This window comes from Phoenix dactylifera, chromosome 3 (assembly GCF_051530095.1).
Source record: "Phoenix dactylifera cultivar Ajwa chromosome 3, Ajwa_hap1_PhDact_Kaust_v1.1, whole genome shotgun sequence".
Classification (NCBI taxonomy): Eukaryota; Viridiplantae; Streptophyta; class Magnoliopsida; order Arecales; family Arecaceae; genus Phoenix; species Phoenix dactylifera.
Genome location: NC_143192.1, coordinates 40,468,523 through 40,491,003, shown reverse-complemented (window position 1 = coordinate 40,491,003; position 22,481 = coordinate 40,468,523). Strand labels below are relative to the sequence as shown.

Here is a 22,481-nt window from a genome sequence, read left to right as displayed (position 1 = left end):
TCGTCTGCTATCTTCAGGACAGAACTCTACCTCATGACGAGACGGAGGCTCGCCGAATCAAGCGCCAGGCTCTCCGGTATGTCTTGTACGAGAATAAACTCTATCGACAATCATTTACTTCTCCCCTTCTCAGATGCCTCCGCCCCTCCGAGGCGGACTACGCCCTCCGAGAGGTCCATGAAGGGATCTGCGGAAATCAACTGGGGGGTCGAGCCTTGGCCCATAAGATCCTGCGGCAGGGATACTACTGGCCCACACTCCAGAAGGACGCAACAGATTTCGTCCGCAAGTGCGATCGGTGCCAACGAAACGCCAATATCCAGCGCCGACCTTCAGCTCTGCTGACCTCCATCATCGTCCCCTGGCCGTTTGCCCAATGGGGGATCGACATCCTGGGGCCCTTTTCCCTGGCCACCGGACAGAGAAAGTTCCTGGTCGTCTCCATCGACTACTTCACCAAATGGGTCGAGGCCGAACCTGTTGCCCGGATCACCGAGCAAAAGATGCGGGACTTCGTGTGGAAGTCTATAATCTGCCGATTCGGACTACCCCGTATCCTTATATCTGACAATGGTCGACAATTTGACAATGTTCATTTCAGGGAGTTTTGCTCTGAGCTCGGCATTGATCATCGCTTCACCTCGGTTGCCCATCTCCAGACAAACGGGGAAACTGAGGTAACTAACCGAACTATTTTGCAGGGACTCAAAGCTAGGCTTGATCGGTCCAAAGGACAGTGGGTCGAGGACTTGTACAATGTCCTTTGGGTGTACCGGACCACGTTCCGACTGCCCACGGGAGAGACCCCCTTCAACCTAGCATACGGCACTGAGGCCGTCATCCCATTGGAAATCGGCTTGCCTTCTCCGAGGGTGGAGCATTACGACCCCGATACCAATTCCTCCCAGCTCAGGAGCAATTTGGATCTCGTCGAAGAGACAAGAGAGGTCGCCCGAGTGCGCATGGCGAGATATCAACAGCGAACGGCCCAATACTACAACTCCAGAGTTAAGCCCAAGCTCTTCAAAGTAGGGGACCTCGTCCTCAGGAAAGCCGAGGCTTCTCAACCAACCGAGCAAGGAAAGCTCGCCCCAAACTGGGAAGGACCGTATCAAATTGCCCGGGTACAACGGCCAGGGGCGTACAAATTGAAGTCCCTGGAAGGGACTCTGATCCCACGAAGCTGGAACTCCGAGAATTTACGAATGTACTACCAGTGAAACCCCAAGGGGTTCAAGATAATCAGGATAATGGACTCAGCTCCTTTTTCTGCAAATATTTCTCTCATTTTGATGACTGTAATCCTCTTCTAATATTGGGTCGTCTGTGATCCTCAGATCCCCCGGCCAAAATCGGGATGCCTCGAGGCTCGACCGTAGAGTCCCAAACTCCCTCGACCTCGGGAAGAATCGCAGGACGGTGAAACGTCGACTGGTGCAAGATTCCTCGACTAAGGTCGAGATGCCCCGAGTGTCGACAGTGCGTGCCCAGACCCCTCGACACTTCGGGAAGACGGGGTAGTACCTTCGCAGTCCCCCGTGGCGCTCGACACCAACAACGGGGTAGTACCTTCGCGGCCCCCCGTAGCGCCTCCTCGACTAAGGTCGGGATGCCCCGAGGGTCGACCGTAGAGAACCAGACTCCCTCGACCTCGGGAAGGCGCCGTGAGGGGTGGAAAGGGTGGCTCCACCCGGGGCGCCACAAAGTGGACCCCCGGGAGCGGTCGACGATCCCCGATCCCCGAAGCGAGCGATCCCTCGACTAAGGTCGGGATGCCCCGAGGGTCGACCGTAGAGAACCAGACTCCCTCGACCTCGGGAAGCGTCGCCGGTCGGTAGAGCGTGCCCAGACCAGCCGACCTGACGAACGATCCCTCGACTAAGGTCGGGATGCGCCGAGGGTCGACCGTAGAGAACCAGACTCCCTCGACCTCGGGAAGGCGCCGTGAGGGGTGGAAAGGGTGGCTCCACCCGGGGCGCCACAAAGTGGACCCCCGGAAGCGGTCGACGATCCCCGATCCCCGAAGCGAGCGATCCCTCGACTAAGGTCGGGATGCCCCGAGGGTCGACCGTAGAGAACCAGACTCCCTCGACCTCGGGAAGCGTCGCCGGTCGGCAGAGCGTGCCCAGACCAGCCGACCTGACGAACGATCCCTCGACTAAGGTCGGGATGCCCCGAGGGTCGACCGTAGAGAACCAGACTCCCTCGACCTCGGGAGGTATCACAGGTCAGCAAAGCGTCCACGAACCCGCCGACCTGACGTGAGATCCCTCGACCAAGGTTGAGGCGCTCCGAGGTCCGACCATAGGGTCTTAAGCCCCCTCGATCTCAAAAAGGGCTACAAATCAACAGAGCCTCCCCAGATCCTCTCAACTCCGGCAGGAGTCGCCGGGTCCATGGGAAGCCCGAGCCCCTTTTACAAGTCAAAAATGACTCCGGAGGTCGACGAGGAAGGGAAGCGACCTACTCCACCATGCGAAGCATGACCCCGAGAATGCAAGAGGTACACCCAACTAGACGCCCTCCTTGTCAAATTTTATCTATATATTGCCGAGCGGGATCTCGTCCAATGTTGGAGTCTTATTTTGCCCCAAAGCCGGGCTTCTTCGCTGGGTCGGCTTAAGACCGACCTCCCAACCTCATTATGCCTGCTCTGTTCGTCAAGTCTCCGCAATCCGTACTAAGGTTTCATAAAGTAGGGCCCAACTCGGCTCTTCTAAGTAAACTCCGACGTCCAGCTGAGAAAGTGGTCCCGGCCACGAATGTACCAGCCAAGCACAGGTACCAAGGCAATCTTTGGGAATCCCAGCCTTGTTCACCGAAATCTCGGCAGGGTCCGAGAACGATAACTATGAAAACCTTCGGCAATAACTTGTTTATTAGCCCGCGCTCCCTATGAGAGGTTCGGAGTTGAGTTCGGAAACCCGACTAAACTCCCCGAATAGCGGCACGAATAGACCTATTCCGGTCCCACTTGAAGGGCTAAGGCCCGACCTCGGTGCCTTAAGATTTTTCTAAAGGCCAAACGTGGCAACTCCCACGACTCTAAGATCCGAGTTATAGGACTTAGAGAAATTTTCTAGAAACCTAAGCTCGGAGCTCCCTTTGGTCGAGACGACTGGAATCCGAGAAGGCTAAGATATAGCCAGGGAAAAGGGCAGCTTCGTTAAGCAGCCCAAAGATTAAAATACGAAGTTAGAGGTCATCGAGGCGGTTAGCTAAGGTTCTAGCCTCATCCACGACAACAGAGGGAAAGATGAACACAGAATGACAAAAACATTTCTTCATTAACAAAGGGCCGGAAGGCCAATTACAAAATTGGAAGTCGGCCACTCAAGGGCCGACCCCGGATACAATGAAAAAGAAAAGAAAAATATGCTAAGTCCTAAGCGGCGGGAGCCACATCCGGGGGGTCATCCGGCACATTGATGACCTCATGATCTTCCTCCGGAACAGGCTCGGGGCCGGGAGCAGGAGCTTCGGGCGCCGCCTCCGGGACAGCGTCGATCTCGGCCGCCGGAGCCGCCTCCATGACACCGTCCGCCTCGGCTACCCCCGTCGAAGGCTCGGCGGGTCCTGCTCGTATATTCCCGCCTCGGACGTCAGGATGGCAGGAAGGGCTTGCACGTCGGACCCCCAGCCCCGGTCCTCCCTCGGACGGACCGTCGAGAAGTCGTACTGAGGGCAGTACCGGCGCACCTGCTCCCGGAAGTTCTCGAAGCCTCGAAGGAAACCGTCGACCGTCTCCTCCTCCAACATGTCGCGGAACTCTTGCGACTCTTTGAAGAGTTCCACAGCATGCTCGGCTCGTTCGAGGGCCCTCCTCTCCCGGGCCTCAAGTTGCCCGAGTCGGAGGCGCAAGACCCCCTCCTCATACTCGAGGGCCGCGACCCTGGCCTGGACCTCCCCTAAGCGCGCCTCCGTGCTGCGCATGGTTGCCCTGGTCAGGGCATGAGCCGCCTTCTCCTCCTCGAGCGCCCCCACCATGGCAAGGCGCTCAGCCTCGGTGGCTGTCCACCGAGCCTCGGCCGCGGCCAACGCCGCCTCCAGCTCGGCGACTCTTTTCTTGGCCGGCTCCAGTTGCTGGCCGAGCTGTTGAACTTCTTCCCGATACCCATGGGCGATGAACGCCATGGTGTCGAGCTCGAGAATATGCTGAAAAGAAAGAAACGAGGGTATTGTGAGTTGAAAAGCACATATGTACGCTAAAAACTCAGGAAAATTAAGAAGGAAGCTTACCCGGGCGGTGTTGCAGTAAGCACTGCCGACGACCTCCTCCAGCGAAATACCCCGGAACACGGCCCGGTCCGCTGGAAGCACCGCACGCCGCAACATGGAGCGTGCGACCTCGGCATCTTGAAAGGCCGAGCGCCCCTCGGGAATAGAAGAGTCCGGCTCGACCGACTCTTCTCGGAAAGCCCGGGAAGAGCTCGGCACGATCGAACCCGAGGTCCCGGAGCCGCTCGCCTCGGTGCCTCGGGTAAGCCCGGGTCCTGGCTGCTGCGGCCGGACCACGGACGGCTCCCCCCACTGGGAAAGGGGGGTAGGGCAAGGAGGGGCCGACGGGCCCGCATCACCAACAACCCGCTCCCGCCTCGGGTCGGCTGCAGGGGCCCCCGCCTCGGGGCCACTCGTCCCGGCCGACGAAGAAGCGCCGTCCGTCCTCGCCCTCTTCCGAGGCTGGGGCACAGCACCCCCGGCCTCGGCCTCTCGCCTCCTCAGGCGAGAGAAAAGTGATGTGTTGCTGGTCGGCATGCGTGGAATATCTGAAATCAAGAATTTTGTTAAGAGTCAGACCAGTGACCGTAAAGACGGAGAACAAGAAATAAATAAATAGAATAATGCAACCACCCTTACCCTCGGGGCGTGCCGAGCTCAGACCCACGCTCGCCAGGGCGTCCTCCCGCAGGAGCTCGGTCAGGTCGTTGCCCCTCCCGAGGGCTCGCAAAGAGTCCAGAGTCCTCAGCTCCCTCCCCGTGGGCTCGGAGAGTTTGTTGAGGGTCTTCAGCCGAGGGTGTCCCCACCTTGGCTCGAACCCCCAAGGCGCCGCAGACGCCAGAAAGAAAAACTTCCTCTTCCACTCGTGAATCGAGGAAGGGGCGCCCCGGAAGAGTGACATACCGCCCCGAAAGGCGAAATATAACCACCCTACGTCCGCCGGGTTTTTCTTTAACAGAAAACACCGGCGAAAAAGGCCTACCGAAATCGGGATCCCGTGCCCGAGGCACAGGGATAAAAACCCGATTATGGTCCTCCATGAGTTCGGAGCCAACTGCGCCGGGACGAGCTGGTACTCGGCCAGCAAGTTGCTCACGAACTCATGGGCGGGAAAACGCAGGCCCGCCCAAAGTGTCTCGCGGTAAACCGCGATCCGACCTGGGGGCGGCTGCGTCACCCTGTCTTCCGGCCCTGCGGTTTCAAGGCGAAACCCGGGCTGGAAGAAGAAACGGGAGCGAATTAACTCCAGCTCCTCTTCCGACAGACTCGACCCAACCTCTTCGGGACCGGAACCCATTCTCACGGAAGAGTGGAGCAAAAGTTAAGAGTAGAAAATGGAAGTTGACGAGGAGGAGAAAAGAGGAAACCCTAGTGAAAACAGGAAGAAAACCTACTGGACATTGCCGGAAATCGCTCCGGGCACCACCAGCAAGATTCAGCTGAGGGAGGAAGCAGGGGGGAAAGACGACGAAAATAAGAGGCAGCCAAACAAGACCTTTAGGGCAGACTCGTGGGGTTTATATAGACCCCCCTGACGGCCCAGATCGACGGGGTCGGTTCCCATCCCCCCGACCGGGTTGCGCCACGTGTCGACCTCGGAAGCCGAGGCACCGTATTCACTCCGGTTTAATAAATCGGATACGAAATCGAAGCGTTGTCCCATCGGATCTCGGGGCCTCATCATGGGTCCACAGAATCAAATCGTCTTGAGGAACGAGCGGACGTAACCCCCGCTCCCCTCGTTTAATAAGATCTGGGACACGTGGAGCCCCGATGAGGCCTCCACTTCTTCGGAATTATGATCCAGTAACATGAAATCGAAAGCGTCCGACCTCGGGTCGCGCCGCGTGTCCGTTTCAAACCCCGTAACGGCACACTCATTAATGAGCCAGAAACGTCGATTACGGAATCGAGACACCGCCTCGACGAGCTCGAGGTCCCCCATCATTAATCCGCCGTAAAATGATCCTGGCGATTCAAGAAGCATGATGATACGAGCTCCATCATTAGCTCACCGAATAAAGCAGCCTCGAGACACCAAAGGGCGCATATCTCACCATGAAAGCTCCGGAAAGCACAAGGGGGCGGGCGAGACCTTCCCCCCAACCTTAGTGACAGACTTTACTTCCCACGTCCGAGCCCCACAAGCCGCTCGAACTCGGAAGTCGGGGGGTAGTGTTGGGGGGAATAAAGTTTCCCCCCAAATGACATAAATGCCCCTAAGAAGCCGTACAACCTCCGACCCCGGACAGCCGAAGTCAGCGTCCGACCTCGGAACGCTCGGCCACAAGACGACCGACCCCGAAACCTCCGACCTAAGAGAAACTCCGATGTCCGAGGACCGTACTCTAACACCCCTCCGGCATTTATTGCGCATGGCCGCTGTAATCTTCCGGCACACTCAACAATAAATGCGGATCTCCGGCTTACTCCACCATTAATGCGGATCTCCGGCTCACTCCATAATAAATACGGATCTCCGACTTACTCCACAATAAATGCGCATGGCTCCTGACATCTACGGATCCCCAGCTCTCCACGGCAAATCGACCCAGCAGGGTCTAGTCGACTATGATAAGTCTCTGATCTCGGCCATACCGCCGACATCAGTGCAATGATTCGCCTGACCGAGCGCCGACCTGAACAACATGCCAAGCCGTACTACGGCCTCGCCCTGTTACATCACAGGTAAACCGACCCCCGCATATAAAAGGGAGCCTTGGCCTCTCAAGAGGGGATTGGAACATTCATACACCCAAAAATCACTGTTTATCTCCTTCTCCCCACTATTTGCCCCCTCCCTGACTTGAGCGTCGGAGGGCCGGCGCCGGAGAACCCGGCCACCGGTTCGTGTGCAGGCACCCGGACGGAGGACGCCGCCAGCCAACGGATCGCCGCCCCGCTGCGAGGACCTGCTGTTCCTTCTCTCCGATCGCCCCGGACGGAGGACGCCGCCCGCCGACAGACCGCCGCCCCGCCGTGAGGACTAACAGTCGCTCCCTCTCCTCGACCGAAGATTGCCTCCGGGTCCAATTTCCAGCAACAGGTCCTATTATTCTATATTGTGGAGTAGAGGTGAAAATGGATCAAATAATATTGATCTATATCTATTTTTGTATTTGAAATTATATTCGAAACTATTCAAATATAAATAGAAATTTGAGCATCCGACTAATATCCATATTCTTATCCATATCCATCAAAGAAAAATGGATATGGATATGGATGGACAACTATCTGATCCACATCCGAATAACTGATTTTATTTGTAACCCTATTTAATTTTATATAGCACTTATGAACATTAATTTAAGAAAAATAAATGACCACATTAACATAATATTAACTTGATATATTATCCACCTAGTAGTATTTTTGATTCTGTGATCATAAAGTTTAATTGTCCGATTTATATTCGTATTTATATCCATATTTTCAGTATCCGATTTGGATTTGGATCTATTTAAAATAAATATGGATATATTTTTTTTAATTCGACTAACATCCGTAACTGTATTAGTATTGGTCGAAAAAAATAAATATGAATATGACTATACTAGTATCCGATCCATATCTGATCGATTTCTGCCCTGTTGTCGAGAAAGATGAGAACTCACATCATAAGGGAGCAAAGCAAGTCAAGTATAAGGATCAGGATATAATCTTTTCTGAATCCTTTGAGATACACTACATCCATGATGTGATGCCCTAAAACAATTGACTCTGCGAAGATAAGTTTAAGATTAGCTACATTGATGATATTTTCTTTTTTTGGCCATTCTTAAAATATCATATATTATTATAATAAATAAAAAAATTCAATAGTCAAATGTTTATAGTATATTAAGCAACGAACTTTAATGATTGACAAGTAAAAACTTCCATCATTAATATCAACATCCAAATAGCAAATAGTGAACTTTGCATAAGCTAAACCTTTAATTAAAAACCCTTATCGTTGATATTGTTGTCATTAATACTGGCCTTTTTTTTTTCTTTTTGCCAACTCCTTTTGAAATCCAATATGATAATATAACATATTATAATTAATAAAAGGTTTCGATAGCCAAATTTTGTTTCATATTAAGTAATGAACATTAATGATGGCCGAGCACATTAATTCAACATTATTAATGCTGGTATTTATGTGGGGCATGGAGAACCATACATAAGCTAATATATATTAGTATAAAACCCACGTAATACACAAGGTGTAGTTTTTTCTCTTTTTTAAACTATTTTTGAAATACAATATAAAATAGATATAATATAATAAATAACAAAAATAGAATAGAATATAGAGCCTAATTATTTTGTAAAATAGATTTTTGGTATTAATATTTTGATATGCTATCCATATACAAAATTCTAATAGCATATATACACCTAATGATATAGAAAATAATATTTTATCATAAAATAAAAAAATCATAATTCAATTTATATAAAATAAAAAAATAGAAAAGTATTGCATCTAGAGAAGATATTTATGATATATTGGGGTCATTAGTTGCTTATACTTTTACCTTTAACGAAGATCATAATCATAAAAATATAATAAAAAAATATTAGCATAATCTAATGACTCTCGCAAGGTGCAATTTTTTCTTCTTTTTTTAACTATTGTGGAAATATAATATAAAATAGATATAATAGAATAAATAACAAAAATAGACTAGAAATAAATAGATATAAGAGCCCAATTATTTTTTAAAATAAAGTTTGATATTAATATTATAATATTTTATCACTATATGAAATTTTAATAATATATATATCGATATAGTAAAATAATATATTATTATAAAATAATAAGATCATGATCAAATCTATGTATAATAAGAAATGAAAAATTAGCACATCTATTTAAATACAACATAGAAAGGTTATTAGTTATTGTACTTTCACTTTTAAATAAGATCATAATTATAAAACTATAATAAAAATTAATAAAATATTAGTGCAATCTAACAATCGCACAAGATATGAGCAGGTTATGTACTAATGAATTTAATATCAACATATATTAAGTAAATATGATTATTAATAATATCACTAATTTCTATATTAATTTAGTAGTACTTATAAAAATTTTTATTTAATATGATTTAATAAGTTACAGACACACACGAACACACGGACATGGACACGGACCCGGACGCACGCACGGACGGACGCACGGCGTGTGGGATACAACTTTTGTTATTTTTTTTAGTTGTTTTAAAATGTAATATAGAATAGATATAATAGATAGATTATAGAAATAGAATACAAAATAATAGACAGAAGAATCTAATTATTTTCTAAAATAGAAATCATATTAGTAATATTATTAATATGGGTATCTACATGGCGAATGAAGAGCCCAGCACACGTTGAGCCTCCATTTTAATTATATATAGTAGATAATAGATATAATAGATAATAAAATATATAATCAAATAGAATAGATATAAGAGCTCTATTTATTATTCAAAATAAAGACTATATTAATGATATTTATTATCCAATGTAACTAATGCAAAGATGGGACTAGGAAGATGATTCTTCTTTATTGGCTTTACTATATCTAAGTTCCCCTTATTTTTTTTGCAAAATATCTGTTTGTCTATTTAGGTGTTCTCAGTATGCAATATGCTAGATAATAATGCTATAGGTTCCAATGACTTTTAGATAGTGAAGAGAGCCAAGATGAGAAGGACAAGTGCAAGGATAGACCCAATTTGTTGGCGGGGTAGTAGCTCTCCAACTAAGATTAGGTTTACTGTATTTATTTTTCTTAAACTTCTGAGTGATGGCTGGAACTTAAGTCACAAGAATTGTAATTTAAGTGCCGAACTTCGTTTAAGTTTTGAATGATTGTAATTCTTAAACCAATAAGTTGGAAAATTGAGAGACCGTCAGTGGCAGTTCTACATGGCCTCTATCTATGGGTTAATTTTTCCAGTCCTGTGTTTGCAAATGCACTTGAAGGCTAGCTAAAACATGGTTCCCTGTCACCTTCCATCAGGGAACCGATCAGCCTGTTCTTTGTTCTTTAAAATTCCTAATCCCTAATCAGCCTTTTATCCTGTAGATATTATTATTACTAATAACTACATATGTACGTACTACTGTTTAAAAAGGACTGAAAGTTACAGGATAAGAAGCATGCATCTTGTTTGGAAAAAGGTGAAGAGCGCATTTCTACTTCTTTTTTGCAATAGAGCCCTTGTAGATTGAATCTCCATATATGGGTCTAATTGTCGATGACAACTATGCTCTTCAGGCCATTTGATATTTACAGCCAAGGTCTTAAATCTCGGTAAGACAAGGGGGTGTCTTGTGAGAATTGGGAGGGGTTAGGGTGGGGGAGGTCTCCGTCACCCATCTACATGGCAGAATAACAAGAGAAAAGAAAGAAAGGAATAAAGGAAAGAAGAAGAAATCCTCACCCTTGCTTAGCATTCCGCTTGTGATCCTAGAGAATTCGAGAAATAGGCCCGACCAAAAAATAAGAAGAAATTCTTCTTCTTTTCTTTCATACAAAAAACCTTATCTTGTAAAGAATGGTTTTTTTGTACTTATACACTAAATTGAGAAAGACTAATCAACAATGCAAATAAAGATCATAACATTTTGGTACCTTTAAAGAGAGGTGTGCAATGACAGACTCGGATAAAATAAGATTATGCGTATCGAACCCTTTAGGTATCCGAAGTTCCTTGCAGCATATGCCTACAGGGACAACACTCGACGTGGACAAGGCGGGACAAGGGGCTTCTTATTCTGTGAAGAAACGTAGATGCTCCCGTCCCATGGTATTTAAAACCTTGCTTATAGCAAATATAAATGGTATATTATTGATAACAACTATGCTCCATTTGTAGAAGCTTTGGAAAACCATATGAATCATGCAAGGTAAAAATTTTTTAAAAAAAATAAGATTCCAATGGCAAAACATGGCAAGGCATTTATCAAAGAACTAATAGTGATTGTCTTCATAAAGAAGAGACCTATATCACATTATATCATAACCTTTACAGAGCACATCATAACATAATACCATATCATCTGACATTTAATTAGCTGAAACATATAACCTATTGATGAACTTACACCAATCTAGCTTTGTGATGAACTAATGAGATTGCTCGTTTCCTTTTTCAAAAATTGACCTCACATAATTTGTTCAATATGATTATATTTAGTGTCGAGAATCAATGTACAAATAGGTGAAGGGTTGATGTTAGGCTGATAGTCAATTCTAAAAAGAAAAGAGATACGCAAAGGAGAATGAGAATTCTTAGAGCTAACCCATGATATAGCTTGATAATTATGATATCAGACAATAACAAGTAACAAATGACACCAAGGGGCCCAAACCTTCCAACAAAAGCCAAGCTCTTTTCTTACCCTTCAGGAATTCTTAATGCTTAAGGAAAAGAAAAATGCCTAGATTCATCAAAATGCATCCATATTCTTTTCACATCCACATTTTTTGTGCAATATTTCTCATCCAACTATCAAATAGATCTAGTTCCACAACAAAATTATGAATCAATAAAAAAAAAATGAAAGTAAAAGAAAATTTATCAAAAGAGAAACTCTGATCTAAAGAACCAGATTTTTTTTTTTGATACATGATCATATACTCTTTCGATGCGAGTATAGAAAGATAGCAGATGCAAAGTTCAGCCGCCCAACGAATGAGATCAAATGCTCTCCTCCTCCTCCTCCGTCTGCTCAGCGCAAAAAGAAAAGAGACTACAGAACGAAAGAAATATTGGATGAGAAGTGAAAGGAAATTCACCGGCGCCTCGAGGCATCGGAATCTAGTTGGGGCTGCACGGGTGGGGAGGGCGATGGCGGCCATCGGTACAAAGGCGACTTGATTGATTGATTCATAGAAAGCCGAACAGGACGGCGAAGCCGAGGACGATGAGCCAGACGATGTGGACGAGGAGGAGGGCCTGGCCGGAGACGAGGCCGCTGCCGCCGTTACCGACCTGGCAGGGCGCCCTCTTGGCCACTCGGACGCCGGCGCAGGCGGCCTCCGGGCAGCCGCACCAATAGGTGACGCCGTCAACGCCGCAGACGGGGTCGGCCCGGAAGCAGTTGATGGGGCAGGAGGAGGAGAAGGCGGAGGTGGACGAGTTGCCGTCGGATAGCAGGACAGTGGGGCAGGCGTCGTCTTCGGCGCCTCCGAGATCCTCAGGGCGGGCGGTGTTCACGAGGAGGAGGAGGAGGAGGGTGAGGAAGAGGAAGGGGAAGAGGGTGGTGGCGGGCATGGTGGTGGGCGAGCCGCGGAGGCCGAGGCTCCTCGGCTCGCCGGTGGGGGGGATCGGGAGGCGGCGGAACCCTAGCCGGAACGCCACCGCCCACTGGAGAGGACCTGGAATTTTGATTTCTTCTTCTTCGCCTTATTGTTTTCTTTTTGCTTTTTTCTTTTTCTTTCTTGCTTTCTTCGTTCTCGCCGGGGTGGAAATAGAGCTGGTTTGGGGGTTTTGGTGCGGGGTGGGTGAGAGGTGGGGGACGGCGTGACACGGTCTCGAATGGGCCCTTTCCCTTTTATATAGCAAACGCGCTCCGAAACCGGTCGTCGAGTCTCTGCCTTCAACGGTAAGGCAAAGAGAGGATTTAAAATAAAAATAAATGTACGATTTTTGTACGCCCAATAGAAGCCGAGCCGTTGTAGTGGTAAATCGAGGTTTCCAACTGTCGCGAGAGATGACCATGATTTTTACTGGCGGTCTTTTCTTTGACTGCCACTTTACGATTAGTGTGGCATTGGCCAACAATATTAGGCTTGGTTAATTTGATGGAGGGCTATGGTTTTCTTGTCATCCATTTCACATGGATTTACATGCTAGGATCCCAAAGATTAACGAAAGGAGTTGAAACAGATGATCGAAGGTGAGAATTATTGTTGGAATTTTGATCTAGCTGTCCAACGGTTCAGGTGTAGAGAATATGAAAGCCCCATACTTGTGCATGGGTTATTTAGATTAGGGGGCTATTTAGATTTCTATAACTAGAGTTATATGCAGCTCCAAATTACAAATGTGATGATTCAGAAAAATCTTCAGACTCGATGTAAATTACTTTAGCTACTACAGATAGGGCAGGACAAGATCCATCACATCGAAAAGTCGAATTGTATGCTAAATTTCAAAAGACCATAATTTGGTCATACGACTTCTGATTAAAATGATATTTTTTTAAAAAAATTCGGTAGCTTTTCGAGATCTATAATTTTAGGTTAACACCTTAAGAGGTTGAATCGGACCTGAATTACATCATTTAGGCTCCAAAACGGGTTGATCAGACCAAAACTTTTCTTTTCGAGAAAGATTTGGACCGAATGTTATCTTCTAATCCGCGAAGAATTAGGTGGAGCCACAGAAGACAAAAAAGTTAATATAGAAATTGACATCTACCTCCAATAGGAGGACCGAATATTTTTTTTTAATTATTTCTATTAGTCATATTTATTTTTGAAGATCTAGCCCTATTCGAATTAGAAGAAGAATCTATCTCGAATTAAGAAAGGAAAGACCTCAATAATATTATCAATAGGGGCTATGTACCTCAGTTTGAGGTGTGGATGACAGAAAAAGAGATTTAAGCCCTACTTTGGTAATTCTTCCATCTTCTTCTAATTTTCTTTTGAGAAAATCGAGTTGAACAGGTTAAAGAAATTCTTCCTTCTATCTAATTGAATCATGTAGGCCAACTACCTGTTTAGATGCCTGCAACTTAAACCGTACGATAAGTTAAGTTGCTCATTAGGCTGCAACTCAAGATTATCATGCGTTAGGTTGACTTGAAGTCAAAATTATTGTCGGACTAGTTGTAGCAGCTCGAATAGGTATTTTAATTAAAAAAAAAATCTCTCCTCCTCCTCTCCTTCCTCTCTCCTTCCATGCCCTTGCACTTAAGTCACTCCTTGCCACCACCGGCTCTTGGCACCTCTAGGAGGTCCACTAACACCTCTTTGTCTTAAACTTCACCATAGAAGGCATCTCCTTCTCCTCCTCCTCCACCTCCCCTTCCTCTCTCTTTATCTCATTTTGCTCTTGAGTTCCTTCTTGCTACCACCCTCGATGCTGCCGCCAGCCCTTGTCACCTTCGGGGGGCCCATGCATGGCCATCTCTTTTATCTCGAACTTCACTATACCACCCTCCTCCTCCACTCTGCCTCCTCCTCCTCTGCCACTTATCCCCTCCACTCCCCTACTTCACCTTTCCCATCCTCTTTAAGGCTTATAATGTCACTCGTTCCTTCTCCATGGTTATCCAAGTCTATGCCAAGACCCTCTCCACTGGTAGCTTCAAAATCGATCTCTTCAACCAAAACACTCTTATCTCCATACACTTCCACTGGTAGCTTCAAAATCGATCTCTTCAACCAAAACACTCTTATCTCCATACACTTCCAGTGCTCCAACTTGGTATCCACTTGCAAGATGTTCAACGAAATGTCTGTTGGAAAAGCTTATTTTTTCCAAACTGTTCTCCAACATAAGAAATGAGCTTTCTTGTAAGCCAACTACTGCAACTTAAGTTGCAATAAACTTGAGTTACAATACAACTTCAACTACAGGTCTCCAAATAGTTTCTATATATGATTTTTTTGTACACTCATTTGCAAATATAGCATTTATCAAAAATAACTAATTTGAAGCATATGAAAAGGGAAGGTAGAATTAACTTTTTTTTTCTAACATGAGGAATATAAACTTCTATTTAAAGAAGACATTTTTTTCTTGGAATGCAGGGTATGGATAATTTGGGTCCTGCAGCTCCAAACAAAGAAGACCCAACAACACCTTGGCTATAAAGGTCAAGCAATTGGAGTGGGCAGATCTAATAAAGTATCATATGGTCAATTTGTGAGCTAATAAATTCATATCCCAATATCCAATCTGCTGGATCTTGGTGATCAACATGCATTGACAAGTTTTCTAGCATTTTGTGCTGATTCATCTTCTTCATCCTGTCTAGCTCCTTTTATCAAGCTTTCCATCTTAGTTCCATTACCCCTTGATTTTGCATCTAATTAGCATGCTTTTCATTGTATTAAGCTCTGCATTACATTTCAAGTTCTATTCTTTCAAGAAACTAAATAAATTTGAAATTCTAGATGCATCTCATGGGACTTGAATCTCAACTTTCCTTCATGTGAAGGATGGTACATGTATCCAATTAAATGAGCATAGGTTCTGTCAAACAAACTCAATTTATTAGAGTGGAGAGTCAAATAAACGTAATACTAATTATATGACGTACAGTGCTCATCTTGAAACGTTCAATCATAACATGTTAAAATGTAAGTATTCCATCGTGAGAGATGGGCCATGCTGCCTACAATGTGAGCTTCCATGGGTAAGATTTTCATCAAGAAGGAGATTAGCCATTCACCATGCTGCTTTCAAATTGCAGCAGAAGTGCTTTGGTTGTAACATGAGGCCTGGCATAGGATGTCAGTGAGAAACATGATTCCCTATATTCATCCCTCAAATTTTGCAACCTTGCAATAGCAAAGAGCCAGGTACCAACTAGAATTTTTTTCTTTTTTTTAGAAAGGAAACTGCATAATATCCTAAACCATATTGTAGCATAACTTATAGCAAGCATAGTTGCACAAATTTTTTGATGGAAACAAATGATAGAGTTGATATTAGATTCCTCATATCCATTCTTAGTTAAGGTTGTATTCATATTTCTTAGATATTGCTTCTTATTGGCATCTCCGGTCTTTAATTTTGATAATAATAGTTGAATAGTTTAGAAATAATATCGAACAATAAGATGCTTATGTTACACACATAATAATTGATGATGCTTAACCATTCAAAGCTTGGTGCCTGAATAAGAGTTTTTCCCAAGACATCACGATTGGCATTATGTGATCCCAAATACTTCATGAATTAATCATTGCCAATGACAAGGAGCTTGGTTTGAAGTAGATGTTATTATGTTTCTTCCCCCAAAATTTGGCTGAGAATATAGCGGCTATTCCCGTTCCGGCATATTTAAAAGAAGAGTTTTAGGTTATGACTATGCTTGGATTCGGCTTCGCCCAATTCTTTCTCTCAAAAAAAATCTTGTGACTATCCTCTCAGTCAGCTCCACCGTGAGGTCATGTATCCACTGATGTTGATGGCAAAAAGGTGGTGAAGGAAAGAGCAAAGTAAAGATAGCATCCCTCCTAGGAGAGGCTATTATACTTCCGATAGTACATGATGCGGCAACTAGTTAGTTATCGTTACCAAACAATTTCCTGAAGGAATTCTTTAAGAAACAATAAGGATTCTTTTAATTCGAAAGAGTAAAGGTTTGTTAAACAAATGATCGCAAATAGTTTAGACATTTTATTTAGGTGCTAGTGATATGAGAATATCAGATTTATTGCCACGTAAGTTTGCTATTCGATCACTGCCACGTACTAGAGTTCAGTTTGTCTTGGAAGGTCATTTCACTTTGTCAAGGTAAAACACCTACTGTTTTCAATTGAAAAATAATGTATATAGTTCTATGTTTCTCTTTGACATAATACTTCCATGCCAATGGCAGAATTAAGAGGGGCATGGAAAGGTATGGTATATCTATATTTATATAAGAGACAGCAATATCATAATATATTGAGGGGATTCAAAGACGGTCATCGCATAGATTGTGTGCTTCAAAGCCTAATTTGAGGGAGCTTACCTACTCTTTATCTTATAATTCGAAGATTGGTGCTCCTCTTTCCACTTTTAAAGCTAAATGGTGCAGTAAATTAAGTAATATTCTTTGTCATGAATCATATAGGCTCGATAATCTAAGACTCCTGTATTTCTATTCCTACTGAAAAAACTATATATATATATTCTGCAATCTGGACCCTTATCATATCTTTAGCTCTAAATGTAATTCTTGTCGGGCAAAATGTTCAAACCAGTCAGGTGCATAATCCACCACACTAGCTTCGTTTTACTCATCTCTGACGGAGTCAAGGACATTCTTATGGCCAAGGATGCTGCTATAAAACTAGCTAAGAACCTGGACTAACTCAATAATAGCCATCTTTTTAAAAAAAAAAAAACCCTCTACCATCTCATTACTCCATAATTTTCCTCTCTTTTTTTTTGTGGCAAACCTCTCCCTCCCAAAATCGACTGGCCTAAATTCATCAGCCAGCTCCCCACCAGCAAATCTATTTGCATTAAAGGGGAATAACGGAAAAATTTCCCGCCACTTGATAAACTGTAACGAACTCCAACGGTTGGTTTCCCCCTGAAAGGCCGCGGTGGATGAATGGAAAATAGAAAGGTGTCCATTTGAAAGGGTCCGAAGACAGCCCGGGCTTTCCCTCCCCACCTAAAATTAGACGCAGTTCAACACCCTTCCACTTCCTCCTCTTCCTCCCCACCTCTCCTCGCACTTCCCCGAGCCTATATAAGAGGCTCCGGCCAGGGCCCAAGATCAGCATACTTCCCACATCCCGCTCCCCATCGACCTGCACTCCGAGCGCCCTCTTCTCCGGGCTCGATGGGTGGCTGTGCAAGCAAACCCAAGGCTCAGGAAGGCCCCAACCCTGAGGCCCTTCCAGCTGAGAACCCAGCTGCCCCCGAGCAGACCGCGACACCGGTTGAGGGCGACGCCACTGCTGAGGTAAGAGTTCTTGAACTGCAGAACTCACAATTCTCCTTCCTTGGCTCTTGCAGCAGCTTGATGAAAGTTCCTATGTGTAGGCCAAGACCGAAAATGTCGAGGAGACCAAGGAGGAACCGTTGGCCGATCTCTCCGAGCCCAAACCAGAAGAATCCACTGCTGCTGCAGGTGAGGACCTAGCTCCCGGGATTAGCGAGCTGAAGGCAGAGGCACCCGTTGAGTCTGCAGAGACAAAGGAAGAGGAGAAGGCGGCGGACGACAAGGTCGCCGAGAAGGCTGAAGAGGCCGCTGCTGAAAAGACCGGGGAGGAGAAAGATGTAAAGACCGAGAAGACCGAAGCCGCCGAGCACCCGCTGGAGAGCTCGCACTGAGAGGGGAGCATTGTGACGCATTTGAGGAAGCATCCAATAATGTTGTGATTTGAGCATAGAAGAATGAGATCCTAAATTGTATCTCTTTTCATTATTGAATTCTAATTGTGGGGTATGTTCCATATGTCGGGTTGGTTTAATCTTTATATAAGATTTAGCAGGATCAGACGTTTACAAAGATTCTGCAACTATTAGAAAATATAAAAAGCGAGAAACTATTGATTCTGCAAGAGGCTTCAGCCGTAAAAAAAAATTAGCTTTCAAACGTATAATAACTCACACCTCACCCAAAATGGCCAACCAGAAGATATTATTAGAATTTTTTGATCATATATAAGTACTCAAAATCTACTCAGCGAATAATCAATATGGGACCAAACATACGCCCGCACGGGTCATCACATACTCCTTCCGTCTAAGTTCAGATGTTTTGGTCATACTAAGGGTTCAAATCCATTCAAATCTAATCACAAGTACCGCGATCAGCACATGCTCAATTCCAATAAATTCGTGATGCAGTATCTTCTAATTCATATAGGTTATGAGACAGCTAGACCGCTCTGATACAATGTGTCACAATCAAGACTTCACCCAAAATGGCTAGTCAGAAGGTATTATTTAGGTTTCTTGATCCTACACAAGTACTCAAGATCCACCCAGCGAATAACTGATATAGGACGAAACACACATGCCCATACGGGTTCACACAAAATAAGTTATCATCCATTATGGAAAAAGATGGTACACTACCAAAGACATTTTTGTAGTAGGATCCACAAAGATATTACAAAGGAAAACCGAAGAAATGAGCAGATAATTAAAAGACTGATGATCTCAATCCTCAGATATCCTTCTCCTTTGGTTCTCTGATGCTTGTCTTAAACCAAGGGATCCACACTGATGTTGTTTTCTGATACTGTCTATAAGCTTCGGCCCTGAATTCTTTCTTCAACATCCGCCTCTCGACTAGCACCGTAACATATGCCAAGCACAAGCTATTCGCAAGTGGCCCAATAAACATCCATCCTTGTCCCATGTTCCAAGCAAAGAGAAACAGCCCCCACCACCACAGCTGCTCCCCGAAGTAGTTTGGGTGGCGAGAATACCACCACAGACCTCTGTCAAGGTTAGGCACCAAGGGTGCACCAAGCTCTTTCAAGGTTTCATTTCTCGTCACAAAATCATAGAGCTGTGTATCCGCAAAGTAGGCAACAACTATTCCAGTTATGCAGGCAATTGTAGCAATGGAGTCCCATACGCTCCAGGGCGCATCACTCGAGTGAATAGCATACATTGGTAGGCATATGCCAATCAAAAAGACCTACCAAGCAAGATATGGTTGTGAGAAACTAAACCAGATGTGCTTAAAATCATCTTAAAATCGATTCGAATTAAGTAAATGCCTTAGATCTGATAGGCACACTTAAAAATGAACAACGTTGCTTGGGTGCATAAAAAGCTTTTTTTTTTTTCTTGACATACATTTAAAATGTAAACTGAAAATTTGAAGACTGAACAAAGAAACTAGATAGCACTAGCCGACGGCGAAAAAAAAAAGCATAACCAGATCCAATTACAACCATAACCAACAGTTCGAAATCCACACATATAAAGAGAAAAACATAGAGAAAATGTGGGCATCATGGTTACCTGCTCGGAGAGGTAGACGGTGAAGAAGGAGACCCACCACCAGTGCCTCCCATACTTCCTTCTCATCTCATTAAACCTCCAGTCCTCCCTCGCCCCCCACTGCCATCTCTCCCTCCTGAAGTAGTTGTGGGCCAGCCGGGCGCTCCACACCCATGTCAGCGCCACCGCCGCCGCCGATCTCGCGGCGTCGGCAACCGCCAGCGGGTGGCTGGCGTAGTAGTGGACCAGCAGCACAGGGATCACCGTCCAGTAGGGATCAATCATCTGCACCGGATTCCACATTACTTAGTAAAAGAAAATATGCAAGAAAGGAGCGAACTTTGGGAAGGAAACAGAGTAGAAGAAGAGTGGAGAGGGGGAGCCACCCAGTTGTTGGACTGGAGGAGGCCGATGAGCCAGAAAAGGATGTCGACGTTGAAGAAGAAGAGGAGGTTGGCGAGGAGGAAAGGGTGGTGGTAGCACCAGCTCCAGAGGTTGGAGGTGGTGGTGGCCGGAGAAGGAGAGGAGGAAGAGCAAGGAAGATGGCGGCGGACGAAAGAGAGGAAGAAGAGGAGGGAAGGGAGGGGGACGACGAAGGCAATGGTGGCGTTCTTGAGGTTCCCCATGGTTCGTCGGAGATTGTGGAGAAGGGGTTTGGTATGGATGGAGTGACTCGAAGCCTGGTAGAGGATAGTATTTATTGTGAGAAGAGGGTGGAGGGGTGGAGCGATGCAGAATTATTATAATGATCTGTAAGCACGGCCTGAGGAAATATGATTGTATGCATGTACAGGAAAAGGGAGACACTATATTTTGATGAGAAAAAGGGGGACAGCTTCATTAATGCATGCTTTTGCAACTGTGGTAACCCTGTACGTACTCTTGAGCATTTCATGTGAAGCTGTTGGAGAATGTAGCAAGGTGAGGTAGCCAGCTTAGTAAAGTTTGTGGATGATTGTGCAAGAAATCAGGAACAAATTTTTCCTATGTTGAGGGATCCTTATTTTGTAACCCAACATGCTGGTTCTTGGTTGTATATACGTAGAGAGAGAAACATTCAAGTTTGCACATGCATGACACTGATGCATTTGTTTTTTTTTTTTTTTTTGCTTAGAAAAAGGGGGAAGAGAGGGGGAAGGCAAGCCCACCCCCGCGTAGCAGCCCCACACTGGGCCCCCACCCCGCTAGGAGCATGTTCGATGCGGGCAGAATGACCGTTTGGTATAGGCCCAGCTCACCAGACCCCAGCCATATTTTACTCATATCCTCCCCACCCGTGGCCCCGGCTCAGTTACCCTACTGGGCCCTGGCACGAGTACCCCGTGTGAGTACGTCACACCTGGCACCACCTAGGCTACCAGCCGATCAGTAGCACTTCCAGACCCCATGTCCAGGCGCGGGGCATCCGGTCCCCAGATTTAATCGACGCCCGTGCGTTTCGAACCTGGAACCACTTGGTTAGAAGCAAACGCCCCGTTCCAACTGGGCTACCACCTTGGTGGTACTGATGCATTTGTTAACTTGGTTATCCATCTCAAGAAATCGAGGATATGGATAGAATAGGACAAATTTCAGATCCAATTGATTATTATTTGATTTATTGATTTGGACTACTTCTCTAATTCAGAAACTATGTGTCTGTTTGACATTGTTGTTATTTTCCAATTTTTTTTGTATTTATGTCTAAAAATGTGGAATCGGGGTTGGAAGATTACTTGTTAGTTGCTTTTTGATTTTCTAAAAGTATGTTCAAAATTTTTGAAAAAAAGAAAAGCTTTTAGGAATAGCTTTCTTTTTTATTTTTGAAAATGGAAGTCTTCCTTTACTACCACCGCCGCCGGTATCACCATTAATTAGTTTATACATATATAATATTAGTGATTTTAATATACTTTTGTTAGGATACTTTGCATCGCTAAAAAATATATATATTAATTTTTCATATCTTCTATAGCTTTTATATTATTTACATAATATTTTTTTTATGGACCCAATAAGTTAATCTAATGACCACTCCAACCTTAGATAGAAAATTTGAGTGAGTTGGGTTTCTTAGGTTTTTAATATTGCAACTCAGAATCTAATTTCAGTTGATCCTCACACCTGGCCTATGGGTCTTGTATCTCATCTGAATGGTTACATGCTGCATGTAGAGGTTGCTTTTCATGTAGCCTACTGCGACCTAATCATTTGAAGTAGATTGGCTATATACTTCATGCTTTCTAGCAACTACAATTTTGGTGGATAATTAGATCATCTGATGAGGGTTTCCCAATGAACTTGAGATCCAACCCACTCTCTTCTTTTCCGTACTCACCCTTGTTCATAATTATAATTAAAAGAAACAAAAAATAGTCCAAAGTGGCCTTAAAGTGTGCTTCATTAGAAGGAGAAAAAAAATCTTATAATCCAATGTCTACCTATAATACCTCGCAGCAGCTTTTGTTATACTGAGCTTGAGACAGCTCGCTGTTCATCCCATCATTACATATTCTTTTATCCCTTATTTTCAGGCCTTCTGCCATAACCTTAAGATAACAAGGTCAGAGATTGCCAGATATGAAATTGTTTGTGCATTCGTATTAGCCAATGACCCTCCTTTTAGCGGCAAGCGTGCATGTGTCT

The 22,481-nt window shown here is 44.9% G+C and overlaps 2 protein-coding genes across 2 annotated transcripts; both read right to left on the bottom strand.

Moving 5' to 3' along the window:
* Positions 1-9,576: 9,576 nt before the first annotated feature.
* Positions 9,577-12,760, bottom strand: LOC103703528 (uncharacterized). The gene has a single exon (XM_008786407.6). It carries the CDS (start codon positions 12,486-12,488, stop codon positions 12,102-12,104), a length of 387 nt encoding a protein of 128 aa, XP_008784629.2. The 5' UTR covers positions 12,489-12,760; the 3' UTR covers positions 9,577-12,101.
* Positions 12,761-18,928: 6,168 nt separating this feature from the next.
* Positions 18,929-20,545, bottom strand: LOC103703599 (uncharacterized protein C594.04c-like). Its single transcript, XM_008786508.6, has 3 exons — positions 20,243-20,545; positions 19,878-20,141; positions 18,929-19,548 (listed from the first exon to the last, which is right to left on the bottom strand). The coding sequence occupies exons 1-3, from the start codon at positions 20,480-20,482 to the stop codon at positions 19,069-19,071; spliced, it is 984 nt and encodes a 327-aa protein (XP_008784730.2). The 5' UTR covers positions 20,483-20,545; the 3' UTR covers positions 18,929-19,068.
* Positions 20,546-22,481: the final 1,936 nt, after the last annotated feature.

Excerpts from the sequence above, each read along its gene's own strand:
- LOC103703528 (XM_008786407.6), bottom strand. The coding sequence starts at position 12,488 with ATGCCCGCCACCACCCTCTTCCCCTTCCTCTTCCTCACCCTCCTCCTC.
- LOC103703599 (XM_008786508.6), bottom strand. The coding sequence starts at position 20,482 with ATGGGGAACCTCAAGAACGCCACCATTGCCTTCGTCGTCCCCCTCCCT. Across the intron at positions 20,142-20,242 it reads TCCTCCAGTCCAACAACTGG|ATGATTGATCCCTACTGGAC; the intron begins GTGGCTCCCCCT and ends AATCCGGTGCAG. Across the intron at positions 19,549-19,877 it reads CCGTCTACCTCTCCGAGCAG|GTCTTTTTGATTGGCATATG; the intron begins GTAACCATGATG and ends CTTGCTTGGTAG.